Genomic DNA, 13,863 nt, shown 5'->3' with positions numbered 1-13,863 from the left:
CATAAAGTTTCTGGCATTGATAAATGTTCATACATTCTCGCATTTGTTCATCATGATCAACAAATGACTTTGACGTTGATAGTTCTAAATGATTTTAACATGTTTAGCTTCTGTACAAAAATAATTCTGACATTCCACTGTTATATATAATTTTATAGTTGATTCTAATACATTTTTTTCTTTTATAATGTAGTTTTTTTAATGGCTCTAATATATTCCATTATTATAGAACAATTTTAAATTAGGATCCGCTCCTCCCCATCTCCTCTCTCCCCGCAACCACCCCGAGCCGCTCCGACCACCCAAACAGCAGCCGCGTTCGCCGTCGCCACCAGCAGCGACCTCCACAGCCGTCGTCACCCCCGACCAGGTCCGCGCCATCAATTAAGTACTAGTATCATAGAGTGTTATCTTTAATTTGGTACAACAATGTCCATTATAGAAGAGTAATTTAATTCGTTTGATTATTTGTTCAATCAACTAAAATAAAGACTTTTAAACTTATGACGATTTAAGAGATATTAAATTAATTAATAAGTTTTCCTATTATACAGATGAGAGAAGTTCCTGATAAGTCATGGATTGATATTCCTATATTGAAAAGAAGAGCAAAAGGTGATACTCGATATCGAGACGGATGGGAAGCATTCCTTGAATATGCATATGCTAATCCGAGGAAGATAGAGAACGATTTGTTGTGTTGTCCATGCAGTAAGTGTAGGAATAGAGGTCTGGTGGATAGAGTTGCTATACGAAGACACCTAGAAAGATGGGGATTTGATGAAAATTATAAATATTGGAGTTTTCACGGAGAAGGTGAAGATATTGAATTAGATGATAGAAATATAGACGATACGCACGCAATGTTCAACGATGTTACGACAGTTGCAGAAGTTGATGAAGTTCCAGAAGTACCAGATGCTGTTGAAGTTCCTGGAGATGCAGATGATGTCCAAAATACCGAGGATGTGCGTGATAGCGGGGCCTACAGAAATTTAGTGAAGATATTGGAAGACAACGAGAAGGATCTGTACGATGGTTGCACTGAGTATAGTAGGTTGTCATTTATTCTTGAACTGATGCGTATTAAGACCCTGAGCGGAATGGCAGATAAATATTTTCAAATGCTTCTTAATTTACTACGCAAGGTAATTCCAGACGGAGAGAATAGCATACCAGAAAAGTGTTATGATGCAAATAAGATTGTTGGTGCTCTGGGTTTAGATTACAATAAGATCGATGCTTGTCCCAATGATTGTGTCCTTTATTATAAGGATAACGAGAAACTTGAGGAATGTCCAAAGTGTGGAGTGTCTCGATGGAGAAAGAATGCATGCACTTCAACACGAAAGTCAGATGAGTCAGTGAATCAGCAGAAGAAAATTCCAGCGAAGGTGCTTCGACATTTTCCCTTAGTGCCTCGGTTACAACGTCTGTATATGACAAAAAATATAGCAAAAGATATGCGGTGGCATAAGGAAAGACGTGTAGATGATGGTAAAGTGAGACATCCAGCAGATGCAAAGGCATGGAAGCATGTGGATCAGACTTTTCCCTCATTTGCCACAGAGTGCAGGAATGTCAGACTTGGGCTATCTAGTGACGGATTCAACCCGTTTGGCATTATGAGTTCGGGATGGTCTACTTGGCCAGTTGTGAATCGGATTAGATTAGCATAAGACCCTAATCACCCCCCCTCTAGGGTCTAACAAGACTTGGTCTATCTAGCGATGGATTCAACTCGTTTGGCATTATGAGTTCGGGATGGTCTACTTGGCCAGTTGTGTTAATGCCCTATAATTTATCACCTGGACTTTGTATGAAGCAATCATATATGATTCTTTCATTATTGATACCAGGCAAACATTCACCCGGTAATGACATAGATGTGTTCATGGAGCCGTTAATTGATGAGTTAAAACGTCTCTGGGATGAAGGGGTCCCAACATATGATGCATTTTCTTGTGAGTCTTTTAATCTCCGTGCTATTCTTATGTGGACGATTAATGATTTTCCAGCTTATGGTAATCTCTCTGGTTGGTCTACGAAAGGGAAATTCGCTTGTCCTGTATGTGGTCCGAACTTCGAAGGCTTTTATTTACAACACAGTCGAAAAATGTGTTATTGGTTTAACAGAAGATGGTTACGAAAAGGACATAAATTCAGGGGCAAAAAATGGGCAAATAAGTTTGATGGCCAAGAAGAGAAAAGAGGGGAGCCGCGTGAAATGACTGGAGATGAGATTGTGAACTTGTTTGAGGGATATCCTAAATTCAAGTTCGGAAAGAACCGATTTACAAAAGAGGAAATTCTCGCTCCGAGACGCACTTCTATCATGAAGAGGGAACCTAAACGAAAGAGGCAAGTGCGGAGTTTGGATGTCACACATGCTGAGACTTTGCCAACAGGATGGACAAAATTTAGTATATTCTTTCAGTTGCCTTACTGGCACAAGCTCAAACTCTGACACAATTTAGATGTAATGCATATTGAAAAGAATATATGTGAGTGAGGAAAAGACGAAAGTACCTCCGAAAGGGTACCGGGGCATTTTGGAGTGGAAGGACAACATTCCTGTTGGGGATTGGGCTGTCAGATTTAATAACTTGATTGGCTGTTTAATAAGAGATCCACGCTCCATTAATATTGCTCATAATTTTGAGGAGAAAGAATTTAAATGCATAAAAAAGATTTGGGAGAAGCTCATGGTAATTATTTAATATACTGCTGCTTATTTTGTTTACAATTCACAATGATTATTCTTATAGTGTAATTTTTTTGCCATGTAACTTGCAGGATCATTATTGTCTTGAAGACAACCCAGAGTCTTGGGATTATGTTATCCCAAAAATGGCCAAGCTTATTCGAGTTTGGAAGAGTGATCTAAAGAAAAGATATTTCACAAATTTATCTACTGATTGGAAGAGGATCTATGAGCTTGATAAGAGAGTTCCTCCATTTAATTGGATGACTCTCATTATCGAGTGGGAGGGTGAGAAGAAGGTAGATTATTTTTAATTTATGACATTATCATCACGTTATTTTTCATTTATATATTATCATCGCACATACTAAAAAATACTTTATTTTGTAGAAAATATGTGAAACGGCATCGGCGAATCGTAGATCAAAGCTATACGATCACTTTTTAGGAGCTACTTCTTATGCTCAGATCGAGCATAAGTATTTGAGCGAAAACCCGGTATGATCATATTATTAAAACTGATTTCATGTGATTAGTTTCCTACATTTAATTTGGAATTTAATATATCACAGGACGCTTTGACTATGCCCCCGACTCTTCTGGCTAAAAGAGCTTATACACCACCCCAGGGCTATGAAAATGTAGAGGGAAATGACAAAAAGGTGGAGAAAATTAATGAATTGAACGTAAGTATAAGATTAATTTTAGATTTGTATATACTTAATGATTTTTCATCAAAGTTTCTAATTTTTATGATATATGATATGCAGGCGGCGCTGGAAGCTTCTCAAAACGATGTCTTCACCCGTGTCACGCAGTCTCGAAGTACAGAGGACACTCCTGTAGAGCCTAACCGCATGACCAGAGACGAGTGGATGGAAGTTGTCGACGGAGCTTACGGTTTACACTCAAGAAAGAAAGGAAGAGTGCCTCTGTCAAGTACTAGAGTTAAGACACTCACCACCACCAATAAGCCTAGCAGCCAATCTGTGACATCGACGCGACACGGTGACACGTCATATGTCGTGGGTAAGATTGGAAAATACTTGATGAAGAATGTTGAAATTCCATTGGCTTTAAGTTTTCTTCCCACTATTAAGCACGAGTTAAGTGGTGCACAAACGACTTGGGATGTCGTTCAGCGACTCATCGATTCTCAACCCGTAAAGGACTTGCTTCCGCAGTCTATATACGCGGATATTATGGTGTTGGCATTTGATGAGCATGCAGCTGCAAGTGGTGGAGAGGTATATATGTCATATTATATATATGTATTTATTATGAGTATTTTGGAATATATTCTCATATTGATTTACATTCTTTTTAGGCTAGAGGAGGTACTGTCGTAGGAAGCAGCAGTACGGTACGACATTCTGATGCAGCCGCCACCGATGATAGGGATCACGACGATAGGGACCACGACTATGATGAGTGAGTGATGTGTTAGACTTTTTGGTAACTTTTGTGGACTTTTGGATTGTGTTAAACATATTATGACCTCCTGATTATGTAGACTTTTGGATTGTGTTGAACATATTATGACCTCCTGATTATGTATATATGTGAATTGTTAAATGTTAATATTGTTGGATGTGAATCGATGAATGTAAATGTTAGTATTGTTGGATGTGAATGTGAATATTGTTGAATGTGAATCGGTGAACGTGAATATTGTTGGATGTGAATCGATAAATGTGATATTGTGAGTATTGTTTAATATATTGTGAATTATGGTAGTAACAGGTACGTATTCCCGATTGGGGGGCTTTGCAATGCAGAAATAATTTTTTTACCTGATTATGTACATTGGCGACGGGCATTTTTCGTCGCCAATGTATATTGGTGACGGGAATACACCTGTCGCCAATGTACATTGACGACGGGGATGAGCCCGTCGCCAATGTACATTGGCGACGGATGTATTCCCGTCGCCAATGTACATTGGCGACGGGTTACAACTCGTCGCCAATGTACATTGGCGACGGATGTATTCCCGTCGCCAATGTACATTGGCGACGAGCTATAGCCCGTCGCCAATGTTTTCCGTTGCCAATACCTATCCGTCGCCAATGAACATTGGCGACGGATTTCCCCGTCGCCAATGTTTATTGGCGACAGGATTATTGGTGACGGACTCCGCCCGTCGCGAAAGTGTATTGGTGATGGATTTTGCTGCATTGGCGACGGATTTCCCCGTCGCCAATACTCAGTTTTCTACTAGTGATGGTTTTTTGCTTACTTATATCTCTAAACTTTAGCATTGTGATTATTTATTTTTTAATATTCGTTTAAATGAACTACACCCAATTTAAATTTTTATATTGATAATTAAATTGATAGGAAATAAATGTAATCTGAAATCAATTTGAATTATTCTTTCCTTGAGACCAACATAAAATCAAGCTTGACCTGAGAAAATATAGCATTGTAAAAGTGAAAAACACTTTAAAAAATAGCGTTCTAAAAGGAAAATGAATAATTAAAGCTCATAAGATAAGATGATTGGTTAAAATGGGTTAAAATAACACAAAAGATAATATGGAGTTTGTTCCAAATCTTTGATAAACTTTAAAAAAATTATAAAATAAATATTAATACTAAACCTAGTATACTTTTATATAATGAAAACATCCACATAAACATATAAAAGTACTAAAAATGTTTATGGAAATCCCTTCCAAAAATTCCTAATTTACTCCAAAAAAATCTATTCCATAAAATATTTAGAAAATAGTGCCTTTTATTCTTTCTGTTTTATTTTTTATTAAGACGTTATCAATCATTCTCCACCTTTATATTTTTTGATAAAATTAGACTACTTTTAGATGCCAAAAAAAGATATTAAAATCTTAAAATAAAAGCTAAATTTACATATCTTAATGAAAAATATCGAACAACTACTCGTTTTTTTTGCTATATTTTGAAAATTTAGTCGCTTTTTTGTGATTTTGAATTTTTTAAGGGTGTGTTTTGCAAATTTTGAAACTTTGAGAGTGTTTTTTAAAAATTTTAAATTTTAAGTTGAGTGCTTGTCAAATTTTGAAACTTTGAGAGTGTTTTTTAAAAATTTTAAATTTTAAGTTGAGTGCTTGTAATTTTCATGTTTCATGTGTTGGTAGTAAGTTTTTTAATGTCAGAATATTTCTTGCAACTCTGAATATTGAGGGTATTTTTTACAATTATTAAAACTTTAGATTGTTTATTACAAAATTTAAATTTTTAGCAGTATGCTGATAATTTTGAGATTTGATTTGTATTGGTTATAAGTTATTAAAATTTAGGGTTTTGTGCGTTTTTAAATTTTCGAAGGAGTTTTTCAAATTTTTTTAACTTTGAGGTTATTTTTTATAAAATTTATTTTTTTAGTATCTGATAGTAATTCCTGGAATTCGTCTTTGTTGTTCCCAAGTTGTGAAATTTTAGAATTTTATAGTTCTTTTTTATTATTTGAATTTTTGAGGGTGTTTTTATAGTTTTTAAAATATGGAGGGTTTCATATTTGTTGTTTTAAGTTTTAAAACGTCTGGATGTGTTTTGTGTAATTTTATACTTTTAGGGGAGTTTTGTGCATTTTTTAAAACTTTTAGGGGGTTTTTGCAATCTTTATATATTATAGCTTATTAATCTTTAAATAATTGACCTGTAAGTAGTTCACATAGGATTAGGATATGATATAATTATAATTACAATAAATTAAATTTAAATAAAATATTTAAATAGTCAAGGGTAATATTGCCCATAGAAAGATTTTCCCGAACTCGTATAATTTTGAGATTTGATATGTATTGGTTATAAGTTATTAAATTTTACGGTTTTTTGTGTTTTTTAATGTTCGAAGGAGTTTTTAGGAATATTTATAACTTTGAGGTTATTTTTGTACAAACTTTAGTTTTTTAGTGTTTGATAGTAATTCCTTGAATTCGTCTTTGTTGTTCGCAAGTTTTAAAATTTTAGAATTTTATAGTGCTTTGTTATTATTTGAACTTTTGTGGATGTTTTTATAGTTTTTAAAATATTGAGGGTTTCATGTTTGTTGTTTTAAGTTTTAAAACGTCTGGATGTTTTGTGTAATTTTATACTTTTAAGGGTGTTTTGTGCAAATTTTGAAACATTTGGGGTTTTTGCAAGCTTCATATATTATAGCTTATTAATCTTTAAATTATTAACATGTAAGTAGTTCACATAGGATTAAGATAGGATAAAATTATGATTATAATTAATTAAAATATAAATAAAATATTTAAATAGTCAATGGTAATATTGACCATACAAAGGTTTTCCCGAACTCGTACAAAAAACATGAAATCAACAAAAAACATGAAGACGTTGGGGCCTAATATAAAATTAAGGAAGAAGGATCTAACATAACAAAACTCTATTTTTAAAAGGCACTATTAAAATAACTTAATTTTGTCATAGACTTATTTTTCTAATAGTGTAAATTAAATTTATAAAAACCCGAACTCTTTTTCAACAAAAAGATCCCATAAATTAATATTAAAAAAAATGCTTCTGGAATCGCACATACAAATGGGGACGTTGTTTTCATACTCAGCGGTTCGTTTGGACCCACAACCAAATACTTTGACACGAAGTACGACCCGCTAAAATTTTCCCGGGTCCACAATCACAGATGTGACCACCAACTCAAATCAGGGTCAGGTTCTGCGCGCGTATGAATCCTAGCTGGATTCAGCTTCTACGTACTAAAATGAATCTCTGGTTTCAATCTGATTTCAAAGAAACAAAACAAATCGCATGAGGAACAAATATTTTCTCTATTTTGTGAGATCTGAGCCAGAGATTACATATAGAAAATGATATTTTTTTTAGTAAAATGTTGAAAACGTATAATTGATGTGTTAGATGCTTCACGGATGAAAAATAATGCTTCACATATAGAAAATTATATTTTTTTTTAGTAAAATGCTTCACAGATGACAATAATTGATGTGTAAAATGTTGAAAACGTATAATTCAATTTGCAACTTAGTCTTGTTAAAATCTGACTCGGTAGGTGCACAAATAAATGAGTTTATATTATAAGGTCTTGCATTCAAATTAGATTGCCCTCTTTATTCGGAAAAGGTTAAAACTGAAAAATGAAAAGAACATAGCTACTGGATAATGTCGTTGTTTGGAACTTACTATCTCTATAGTTTTATTTTTGCAGAAAAACTTTTAGGTGATTTTTTTTACTCTTTTACTATAAGTGAGATATTAATGGATATTAACAATGAGTGAAATTGAAGCGTCTAACTGAGTTCCTAAAGAGTCTCTTTGCTAAAATGAATTTACAAGTGCAGCATGTGGGCCTTTAGGTACCGTTTGACAAATGGTTAAGTGAGGGATTAAGGAGACCTAACCCCTTCTTAACCCGCCAAACACAAAAAATCTATACAAGAGTTAAAGTGAGTTAACCCTCCATAATTTGCCAAACATAAAAAATATAGAAGGGTTAAGCTAACCCCTATAGATGGATTAAAATGAGTTAACCACTCAAAATGAGGGGTTTACTAATACTCCTATTTAGAAGAATTAAAAGTTAACCATTCTAATTATAAAGAAAATAGCCAAAATCATTGTTATTCACAAACACTACAAATGATCATAATGGTTAAAATAAAACTTATTTAACGGGTTAGTAATTTAGTCCTTCAGATTATCGAATGGGCTAACTATGCCAATCCTTCTCCTTAATCTCCATTTCTTAACCCTTTGCCAAACGGAGCCTATATTTTTTTTTTTCTTTTTTCTTTTTCTTTTTTATTTTTACTTGTCCACTCTTCACAACTCTTCACAGCTCATTATGTCCTAGTTCTGAAAATCCTAAGGGTACATTTGGCAACTTTAAAATAGAATTGCGTTAAATTAATTTTATCTCAACTAGATGAAAGTTAAATATAAAAATGTTGGTTCTAAAAAGAACCAATTAAAGATCTAAATTTTAAACTAAAAAAAACTAATTCAATTTAAGCCTAATTTTTGTAAAATAAAATAAATTAAAATATTCAATTAAATTTGTACCATCTAAAAATTTTTGTGAAGTTATCAAATACACAATAATAATATTTATTGTCACGAGGTTGCGCAGTCAACCGCATTCCGATACTCACGGCTTCCAATTTCTATTCTCATGAGAAAACTGTGAACCAAAACTAGAGGACTCAATTTTGTGTACGACCAAGTTCTGCACACCATTCCTCATTTTTTTCTTCTTTATTTTGCAAATTACACGAAATACTTGTATTTCCTTTAATTTTATTTGGTAGGAGAACAGCCTGAACAGGTAAAATTTTCGTTTGAGCCAAATTTGGCTCAGATTATTATTATTATCATTATTATAGGTTGGATAAAAAATGATATTCGAATAAATTTTATTCATGCGATGCACTAGTCTCATAAACCACCTTAAAAAAAATTTATGTTTAATTTATACATAAATCATTTTAAAAATAAGTTTCTATTACAATTAGACCACCTCGATCCCATTCAAAATTTTCACTTAAAAAATCAAAATTACCCCCAAAAAACTCACATTCAATTTACATAACTCATTTTTTAAGGGTTTAGGTCTCATTAGGGTACAATTCAAGAACCTTAAACTTGAATTTGTAAACTTATTTTTACTTTTTTGAAAATTTAACTGGAAGATGTTTGATTTGCAACAAAAAACTTAATTTGAAGGTCATTTATGTATAAATTAAAAATAAAATATAGTTTTCGTATAAATGTCATATTTTAAAGGTGGCTTCTTTGGGGTAACCAGAATTGTGAATAATAATTAATGTCGAAAAACTTGGAAGGTTTCATGTTAATTTTAATTTAGGAAGATAAAGGGGAAAGAAAAAGAATGGATAGAAGAAAAAAATAATTAATAAGAAAGAATATGAATTTAAAAAATTAAGTATATGTCAGGTGGTGCAATTATTCAACCAGTGACTTAGTTTATCAGCGCAATATAGATATCCTACGATTATTCCAAATGCTTTTTTGAAATTATTAATTATTGAAATGGACGATCGTCAAAGATGTTGGGTCTTTTTGTTTTGATGATGATTAACAAATAATTTACAACTAATGTTGTTTGCCTAGTGTTTGTGTTTTATATTTATTCTAGGCAAACAATATGTTGGAGGTTGGATGGAATTGCGCATTCACGATCATATCCAATGGAGGTTGGCGGAATAGTGGAATGAAGCAATACAATTTAAGTTGAAGATCCAAGTTTAAGCTTCATCCGCAAGTTTACCAAGAAGAGCTTATTGAAGATCAAGATCAAGCTTAGGTAATTTAGTTTAGGTTTTTATATTATTTGTGTTGATACTTTAAGCTCAATCATATACACACATACATGATTTGGTTTTGTATATATATATAGTTATATACATACATATTTGTTTTGGTTTAGCTATATAGATATGAAACAATATATATCTTCATATACACTTTTATATGTTTCATATTCTATTGTATTTGGAAAAATATTGTGTTTTTGGTTTATAGACTTAACAACTATAGTTTATACTTTTTATCAAGTCTATAAAATTGTTTTACAAAGTTTCAAAACTTTGTTTATGTCAAAACATCAAAATTCAAGTATCTCATGTTTTCATGTTTTAGACATGTTTGAAAAATGATGAGATTTCTCAAATGGGAAGTGATTTTTAAAATCAGTTTTTGTAACATGTGTATTATCATGTTTACAATCATTTCCCAAAGTTTCATAATTTTTGGAATTTGTTTGCTATTTTTAAAGGTAATTTAAAAATCAGATTTACTGTTTTAATCAGACCGATACCGTGTTATCAGTCGACTAATGAATGTGTTCAGTCGACTGAAGAAATCGCCTGGAATAACAAAAAGTTTCTGTTTTGTTTTAGTCGACTGACCAGTCAACTGATGAGATCATCAGTCGATTGATAAAGTCCGTCAGTCGACCGATGAGCTAGAAAACGCCTCTAACGGTCAGTTCATCGGTCGACTGATGAAAGCCGACAATCGACTGATGCTGTAACGGCTAGTTTTTTCTAGCATGTTCCAGTTTTGAATTTTTGGTCTTTTTACCTTATTTTCTCTTGGCTTTGGGGTTCCTATAAATACCCCCACATATTCTTAGTTTTAAAAAACAATTAAGAAAGTTTTTAAATAAGTTTAAAAGGTGTTCAAAGTTTGTTTAGTGTTTGTTTCAAGTTTGTGAAGCAATTTTCACAAGAGCAAAGAGGAGATCATCCTTTGGTGTTTGAACATTCACTCTTCTCCCTCTCTCTTGTTATCTATAGAAAAGTTTTCCTAAACTCAATCTAGATTTATATTTATATTGTTTGATTATCATTTTATTAAGCTAGTATTTATTTGAGTTTAGTTTGTTTTATTTCTACTCTTTGTTCACACACAACCTATTGAGCTTATTGTATTTTCATACATAGTATAATTTGGATTGTGGGGATTGTGTGACTTAGAAAGTGAGCTTACACTTAGTTCTCATCTTGTATTAGAGAATAAACAATTGTATTTGTGCCTAATTATAAAGTTACACTTTGATAAACTTGTACACCGAGAGGGGTGTGTGGTGAGAGACGGGATCGTCCCAAGAGGAGTGGGGTAGGTGGTAATACCTAGAGGTATGTTGTAATTCCTAACACTTGAGGGATACACAGGCTAGAGACCAATACTTAGAGAATGTAAAGTGTGATTGCAAGAGTATGAGATTGTAAAGTTTTTGGTGAACTAGAAAACCGATTGTGAGGTGTAAACGTTATTCGGGTGAGCGTAGAAAACCCGGTTGTGATAGTGGAGATCTACTCGAGGTGAGGAACGGAGACGTAGGTCATGGGGGCTGAACTCCGTGATCATATCTTGTGTTTGAGTTTGGCTTGACACACTTATATTTGTGTTCATCTTTATTCTCATTCTCTCATTGTTTATTTCATCCACTATATTGTTTATATCTTGTTTCACCATTGTGTTAGTTTATATATCATTGCACATATATCTTGTTACATATCATATTTGCTAGAATATTTGTTAGTGAGTTTTAAATTGGCATAAATCAGATTAGATTAGCATAGACCCTGTTCACCCCCCTCTAGGGTTCTTTCCTAGTGACATTAGGGTGCTTTCAATTTCCTCGCTGCTGTTTCTAGTTTATTAGAGTTTAACACTACAATTTTGTTTTCCTCCCCACAAAACTGATCTCAACAAATACGGATGCAAATCATCTTCATAACGATTAATCCAATAACGCTTATGCATGTAACAATAACCCACGTATATATGCAAAAAAAATCCTTCACAAGGTTCCCCTCTTAATGTCAGGGGGGTAAAAAGAAAGGAATTAAAGGGCAAAACCATTAACATTACTTTCCTTGCTCAAGGGGTATAAGAACTTTTAAAACAAACCGCTGGCAAGCATGCAAACTTTCCAAAACCAAAAAAAAGGCCCCCGGTTTCTTCCCCAGGGAAAAATTTATCAACAAACTCCCCAACACTTTCGCCCCCCCTATAAATGCTCTCCTCCTCTCTTCATTCTCCTCACTCGTCATCATCCGTCTCCCAACAAAGGAAAGGAAATCTCCATCGAACTTTTTCTATTTTGCAAATCAGACCCCGATGGAAACCAGTATCGGATCCGTCGACGGCCCAAAGCCCGCACCCAACGGGGACTACAAGCGTTCGTGGTGCCCTCCCCCAACCCCTGCAACCCGATCTCGCCCGCCTCCCTCGCCCCCTCGCGAGTGCACCCTCGCCGCCACGTGGCACGCCGCCTAGTCCAGGTCGGCGTCCGCGATGTCTTCACCGTCCCGGCGATTTTAACCTCACCCTCTCGACCACCTCATCGCCGAGCCGGCCTCACCAACGTCGGGCTGCTGCAACGAGCTCACGCCGGGTACGCGCCGATCGGCTACGCGCGCGCCAACGCGGTCGGAGCGTGCGTCGTCACGTTCACCGTCGGCCGGCCTTCAGCGTCCTCAACGCGATCGCGGGGGCCTACAGCGAGAACCTCCCCGTGATTTGCATCGTCGGGGGGCCTAACTCCAATGACTACGGAACGAATCGGATCTTGCATCACACTATCGGGTTGCCCGATTTCTCGCAGGAGCTGAGGTGTTTTCAGACCGTGACTTGCTTTCAGGTGATCTTCTTTTGATTTTTTTTTAAATGGAGTTTTACTGGATTTTTTTTTTTTTTTGGTTTTGCGTGATTTGTAAATTTGGGTTTTGGATGCTTTGCAGGCAGTGGTGAATAATTTGGAGGATGCACATGAGATGATCGACACGGCGATATCGACGGCGTTGAAGGAGAGCAAGCCTGTTTATATTAGCATAGGTTGTAATTTGCCGGCGATCTCTCATCCGACGTTTAGCCGGGAGCCCGTGCCCTTTTTCTTGGCGCCCAAGTGAGTAATTTTGTTCCAACTCTGTTTCAGGGCTTAGATCGTGAGGGCAGATGCCCGTGAATTATTTATTTATTTTGATGATCGTTAGAAAGTACCAAGGATGTTTTGATCCAATGTAGTATTTTTTTCTTATTATTAAGAAAGTTTTAGGCATGCATGGAGATTATATTGTCCCTGTTTATATTTTAGATCTTGGTAAGAAGTTAAAATTGATTTATGAGAAATGCCCATGACGTGTTTTGGGTAGATTTGTGATTTGTTGTAATCATTAAAAAGTTTTAGAGATACCCATCAATTTTTATTTTTATTTTTTGGATGATTTTCATTAATAATCTGCCCTTTCTCTCCCAGATGCTACTTGGTTTGGTATTAATATTCTCATGTTATCGTTTTGAGATTTATGGATACTTTTTTCTGAAAGCTATTGTTCTTTTCTATATTAATTGCTGCTTTAATACCGTCAACAATAAACAATTAATGGTTATTATTCGGAGGAATCATCACTAGAAATGCATTAGAATCATCAGTCAGAGTATATAATATATGCTTCTTCTGGTATAATATGATACTAAATCTTTTCATGCGATATAATATTGTTGATGTCATATTTCTAATATATTCCTTATTCTGACAATTATCAAATCAGAGTAAGCAATCAAATGGGCCTTGAAGCCGCAGTAGAAGCCACTGCAGAGTTCCTCAACAAAGCAGTGAAGCCGGTGATGGTTGCCGGCCCAAAAATCCGAGTGGCCAAGGCCTC

General features: G+C 34.7%; 1 protein-coding gene and 1 pseudogene across 3 annotated transcripts; both read left to right on the top strand.

Moving 5' to 3' along the window:
• Window positions 2,877-4,337, top strand: LOC109850849. 3 transcript variants are annotated; one of them, XM_020420923.1, is made up of 5 exons: window positions 2,877-3,003; window positions 3,095-3,202; window positions 3,277-3,366; window positions 3,475-3,951; window positions 4,032-4,337. In XM_020420923.1, exons 1-5 carry the CDS (start codon window positions 2,968-2,970, stop codon window positions 4,137-4,139), a joined length of 819 nt encoding a protein of 272 aa, XP_020276512.1. In that variant the 5' UTR covers window positions 2,877-2,967; the 3' UTR covers window positions 4,140-4,337. The 3 variants fall into 3 exon arrangements, with proteins under 3 accessions (XP_020276512.1, XP_020276511.1, XP_020276513.1); XM_020420922.1 differs by having other exon boundaries at window positions 3,277-3,390; XM_020420924.1 differs by lacking the exon at window positions 3,277-3,366.
• The window catches only part of LOC109850578, a 3,542-nt pseudogene continuing 1,838 nt past the window's right edge, over window positions 12,160-13,863 (top strand).

This window comes from Asparagus officinalis, chromosome 7 (genome assembly GCF_001876935.1).
Source record: "Asparagus officinalis chromosome 7, Aspof.V1, whole genome shotgun sequence".
Lineage (NCBI taxonomy): Eukaryota > Viridiplantae > Streptophyta > Magnoliopsida > Asparagales > Asparagaceae > Asparagus > Asparagus officinalis.
Note: the sequence above shows the minus strand (reverse complement) of the source record. Positions and strands in the feature narration are given on the sequence as shown.